The sequence below is a fragment of the Bombina bombina genome, chromosome 8 (genome assembly GCF_027579735.1).
Source record: "Bombina bombina isolate aBomBom1 chromosome 8, aBomBom1.pri, whole genome shotgun sequence".
Classification (NCBI taxonomy): domain Eukaryota; kingdom Metazoa; phylum Chordata; class Amphibia; order Anura; family Bombinatoridae; genus Bombina; species Bombina bombina.
This window is the reverse complement of record NC_069506.1, coordinates 802875-808717: the sequence shown is the minus strand read 5'-3', so window position 1 is coordinate 808717 and position 5843 is coordinate 802875. Positions and strand designations below refer to the sequence as shown.

The window sequence follows — 5843 nt, the reverse complement described above, 5'->3', positions numbered from 1 at the left end:
ATTCAAAAATAGAAAATGGGATGTAGTGATGGCAGATTATAAGGAGAAACGTGTGTATCGATGGCTTTTGAGCCCAGAGGAGAGGAGAATTATAACCACCTCCTACACACGTAAGCCACGATATCGCAAACCAAGGAACCTCACTACAGTCGATTCCTCTGGGAACAGCTCAGAATCTGATGGGGCCCCCACCATACATGTGGAACCTGGAACTGGCCCCCAGGGCATAACCACCCGGTCAAAAAACTTCAGGGGCACAGGCCACATAATCGGAGGGAGGGCACAAGAGGAAGACCACCCAGACCTCAGAGATTCTGACAGAAGATATTGTGATCAACCTCAGCTCATACCCCCTGTCTCCCATTGAAGTAAGGGTACTTAATAAAGGTTTATCCTTCATACCCACCGAATATGATGACCCTTTCACATCCTTCTTGGATAAACACAAGTTTGAAAGAATGCTGCGATTACAAGAACACTTTGGGAGTAATCAAGCAGAGATACCAAGATTTCGAGCAAAAGGGAGGTATGACCCAGCAGTTCAAATGCCAGTATTAAGACCTACAGCAGGCTGTTGGGGGATGGAGCCAGGAAAGATCTACAAGGAAACTTTGGGAAACATCGTAATAACCTCTCAAGACAAGAGAGGGATGCTTTGAAAAAACTAAAAGAAAATACCGAATTGGTATTCCGTGAAGCTGATAAAGGCGGGGCGGTGGTAATCTTGGATTACTCATACTACCGCAGTGAAGCAATTGCACAGTTGAATGATGGCAACACCTACAAACAACTTTCAGGAGACCCAGTGTGGTCCTTTAAGAAACAAATTGATGCTTCTCTACAAAACGCACTAAGTAACAATCTAATAGATGAACAGCTCTTTAGATATCTGACAGTACAGTTCCCACGGGTTCCTGTATTTTACACGTTACCAAAAGTGCACAAGCATCTCACCCAACCACCTGGTAGACCAATAGTCTCGGCTATTGGTTCTCTGCTTCAGCCCATTGCCACATATTTGGACTCCCTTTTCCAGCCAATGGTCTGTAATATGCCTTCTTTTTGTTGGACTCCATGGCCCTCATCCAAGAGCTTAAGCAATATGATAATCTAAAAGGGACTGAACTGCTGGTTACCCTAGATGTGGTTAGTCTCTATACCATTATACCACACAGCCAGGGTATGGAGGCAGTCCGTAACCACCTGAGAAGATATCCTTTTGTAGGACCAAATACTGAGTGGATTATGGAAATGTTATATTACTGCCTTACAATGAATTATTTCCGATTTGAGAACCTGTTTTACCTACAGCTTTTAGGTACGGCGATGGGGTCGAGTGTGGCCCCATCATTTGCCAATTTATACATGGCAGAGTTTGAACAATACAATACTGATCTATTTTCCCATCCCAACATTAGGATGTTTCGTCGCTACATAGACGACTTGTTCTTAATCTGGGATGGATCGACACAGGATCTCCTACTATGGTTCAACCAGCTGAATGAATTACGTTCCAACCTACAATTTAAGATGGAGTACAGCGAAATATCTGTAGACTTTTTAGATTTGCGTATATATAAGAACCAGAACCATCTCTCTACTACACTTTTTCGTAAGGCTACTGACAGAAATTCCCTGCTCCAGGCTACCAGCTGTCACCCTCCGGCTCTAAAGCAGGCGCTGCCAATCTCCCAATTCAAAAGAGTTGTCAGAAATAATAGCGACCCTGTACAAACAAAACAACAACTGTTAGAAATTAAGTCAAGATTTCTGCAATGGGGATGTAATGAGCAGCACCTAAACAAACATCTGGAACAATTCTGGGATCTGCCGCAGGAAGAAGCCCTATGAGCAACTACTAGGACAGCTGATACCGACAGGATGACATATGTGACAACATACACGGTGGATAAACATAATTTACCAGCAGTACTAAGGAAGGACTGGGAAATTGTGCAGTCTGACCAGACTTTACCTTTTGTCAATATGGGACCACCTAGAGTCAGTTTTAGAAGATCCAGATCCATTCGGGACACTCTAGTCAAGGTGGATCCTATTGACTGTTACAAGAAATCAACATGGCTAAAGCGATTGAAACCAGGCTGCTTCAAATGTCTTGGTTGCACTACATGCAGTGGACTTAGTGCTACAAAGTTTTTTGTACACCCACATACTAACAAAAAGTTCTACATAAGACATCGTGTTACTTGTACCACTGAATATGTTGTCTATTTGATTCATTGCCCCTGTGGGTTATACTACGTGGGTAAACCCATTGATTATCTGCGGACCCGCATGGCCAACCACCGCACTGCAATCAGAGCAGCCACTGATAAAAAACAATCTGACCAACCTGTTGCCAGACATTTTGCGCTATCTGGCCATGCGGTGTCTAACCTACGTTATGTCATCATTGATCATGTTCCCAGACCCAGTAGAAGGGGAGACAGGGCCAAACTACTTCTACAAAAAGAATCCAGATGGATCTATACACTTAATACCATAACGCCGAATGGGCTAAATGTAAATTTAGATTGGCACTGCTTCCTATAAAAATTGTTTATGACAAGCTTATGGCTTATCTATACATTGGTAATTCACTTCCAGATGGCCTTTTTATTCAAAATGCATTTATGCTGTATTAGATACATAGCCCTAGATTACATTGTAACTGCCTTCCATATTGAATACTTGGATCTTGTGATACCATTGTAAATACCTCGTTTCTCATAATGTGTTATTATTTTTTCTTGCAGAATTATCATTAGCCCAGTAAAATGCTATCCGGCTCTTACGGCTTCCTTTGGCACTGACAGTGCAGATGGGCGTGTCCGTAGGATCCGGTGTCTGATGTCATGTTGTGAGTATTGTGTGTATTCCGGTTGCCATGACTACCCCCGGTTCGGCGCAGTGGCGCAGGGGGAACGCTGTGGACATTTCCGGTATAGAATCTTGGTGGAGGGTAAGGTTATATAGGTCTGTAATGTATGTACATATTTTATTGGTCTGAGGACGGGGCTAACTACCCCGAAACGTCACTACTGGTGTATTAAACACATCAATTGCTAAGACCCGGCGAGAGCGTCTCTTTTTCTTATGCATATGTTTATTTTGGATGCACCCCGGGCACCTATTGCTTACTAGTAACAGTGAGTGCGGAGCTCTGGGACTGTTGAAATTGAGTATTTTGACCACATCATCCTCTTTATGCATGTTGTCTTACTCCAAGCTGTATAGGCTCGAAAGCCTACTACCAATTAAGCATATTAGGTGATGTGCATCTCTGTAATGAGAAGGGGTGTGGTCTAATGACATCAACACCCTATATCAGGTGTGCATAATTATTAGGCAACTTCCTTTCCTTTGGCAAAATGGGTCAAAAGAAGGACTTGACAGGCTCAGAAAAGTCAAAAATAGTGAGATATCTTGCAGAGGGATGCAGCACTCTTAAAATTGCAAAGCTTCTGAAGCGTGATCATTGAACAATCAAGCGTTTCATTCAAAATAGTCAACAGGGTCGCAAGAAGCGTGTGGAAAAACCAAGGCGCAAAATAACTGCCCATGAACTGAGAAAAGTCAAGCGTGCAGCTGCCAAGATGCCACTTGCCACCAGTTTGGCCATATTTCAGAGCTGCAACATCACTGGAGTGCCCAAAAGCACAAGGTGTGCAATACTCAGAGACATGGCCAAGGTAAGAAAGGCTGAAAGACGACCACCACTGAACAAGACACACAAGCTGAAACGTCAAGACTGGGCCAAGAAATATCTCAAGACTGATTTTTCTAAGGTTTTATGGACTGATGAAATGAGAGTGAGTCTTGATGGGCCAGATGGATGGGCCCGTGGCTGGATTGGTAAAGGGCAGAGAGCTCCAGTCCGACTCAGACGCCAGCAAGGTGGAGGTGGGCTGGTATCATCAAAGATGAGCTTGTGGGGCCTTTTCGGGTTGAGGATGGAGTCAAGCTCAACTCCCAGTCCTACTGCCAGTTTCTGGAAGACACCTTCTTCAAGCAGTGGTACAGGAAGAAGTCTGCATCCTTCAAGAAAAACATGATTTTCATGCAGGACAATGCTCCATCACACGCGTCCAAGTACTCCACAGCGTGGCTGGCAAGAAAGGGTATGAAAGAAGAAAATCTAATGACATGGCCTCCTTGTTCACCTGATCTGAACCCCATTGAGAACCTGTGGTCCATCATCAAATGTGAGATTTACAAGGAGGGAAAACAGTACACCTCTCTGAACAGTGTCTGGGAGGCTGTGGTTGCTGCTGCACGCAATGTTGATGGTGAACAGATCAAACACTGACAGAATCCATGGATGGCAGGCTTTTGAGTGTCCTTGCAAAGAAAGGTGGCTATATTGGTCACTGATTTGTTTTTGTTTTGTTTTTGAATGTCAGAAATGTATATTTGTGAATGTTGAGATGTTATATTGGTTTCACTGGTAAAAATAAATAATTGAAATGGGTATATATTTGTTTTTTGTTAAGTTGCCTAATAATTATGCACAGTAATAGTCACCTGCACACACAGATATCCCCCTAAAATAGCTATAACTAAAAACAAACTAAAAACTACTTCCAAAACTATTCAGCTTTGATATTAATGAGTTTTTTGGGTTCATTGAGAACATGGTTGTTGTTCAATAATAAAATTAATCCTCAAAAATACAACTTGCCTAATAATTCTGCACTCCCTGTATATATATATATATATATATATATATATATATATATATATATATATATATATATATATATATATATATATATATATATATATATATATATATATATATATATATATATATATATATATATATATATATATATATATATATATATATATGTGAAAAAAGAGAAAGAGAACAGCACTCCTGAGATAGAACAAAAGCTAGAATAACTTCCATGCCTGTTCATTTAAATTGCAACTCAGGGTGCGCGTTCTTTTAGCACAGAGAGGGATTGCCTGGTATTTCGGGGCTGGACTGTACTGTTAAGTCAGGATCAGACTGATATGCTTCAGGAAAGTTCTTCTCTGTGAAAGGCACATGCTGAGCAAAAAGAGGCTGCTTCTTGGGTGGTAACTAGCCATAGAACAAGCTATTATGCTTGGGTGGTAACTAGCCATAGAACAAGCTATTATGCTATTGTTCGTTCCCAGGTTGAGCGCTTCTCTCTTTTTATTTATGCAAATTATGACACTTGGGGAAGTCTCCCTAAGTGTGATGCGGGAATCCAGACATGAACCGTTGCTCAGTGTGCCTAGAGGGATATGGCTGCACCTCACTGACGAGGCCCACAATAGGCCGAAACGTACGTCTGGGGTTTGGCTGTTTCTCTCGTTCAGAGAGGGATTGCCTGGTATTTCGGGGCTGGACTGTACTGTGAAGTCAGGATCAGACTGATATGCTTCAGGAAAGTTCTTCTCTGTGAAAGGCACATGTTGAGCAAAAAGAGGCTGCGTCTAGGGTGGTAACTAGCCATAGAACAAGCTATTATGTTATTGTTTGTTCCCAGGTTGAGCGCTTCTCTCTTTTTATTTATGCAAAATATATATATAGTGATGTCACAGTAGATTGTGTGCAAAACTAAAACATTCTGTTAGCCCTAATCAGCACAATTCCTACAAAGAAAAATATATACATAACCATTCGGATATACAGTATGTGTATAAATGTGAAAAATAGTCATCTTATTCTGTGTTATAATATTAGTCTAATCAATGTAAAGTGAACAGATGTATATAAGCACTGATCCTACTGAGCTACTTGCGTCCCAAGACCCAACATACCCCAGGTGTGAGTGAATGGAACAATCCTAAATCTGCGTTCATTTCAT

General features: G+C 41.7%; 1 protein-coding gene across 1 annotated transcript in view; it reads right to left on the bottom strand.

Moving 5' to 3' along the window:
* Positions 1-1655: 1655 nt before the first annotated feature.
* LOC128638133 (gastrula zinc finger protein XlCGF66.1) overlaps positions 1656-5843 on the bottom strand; it is a 72330-nt gene continuing 68142 nt past the window's right edge. The window contains exon 6 of the mRNA XM_053689996.1: positions 1656-1726. Within this exon, the coding sequence (XP_053545971.1) occupies positions 1656-1726 (71 nt within the window). The remainder of the gene's footprint in view (positions 1727-5843) is intronic.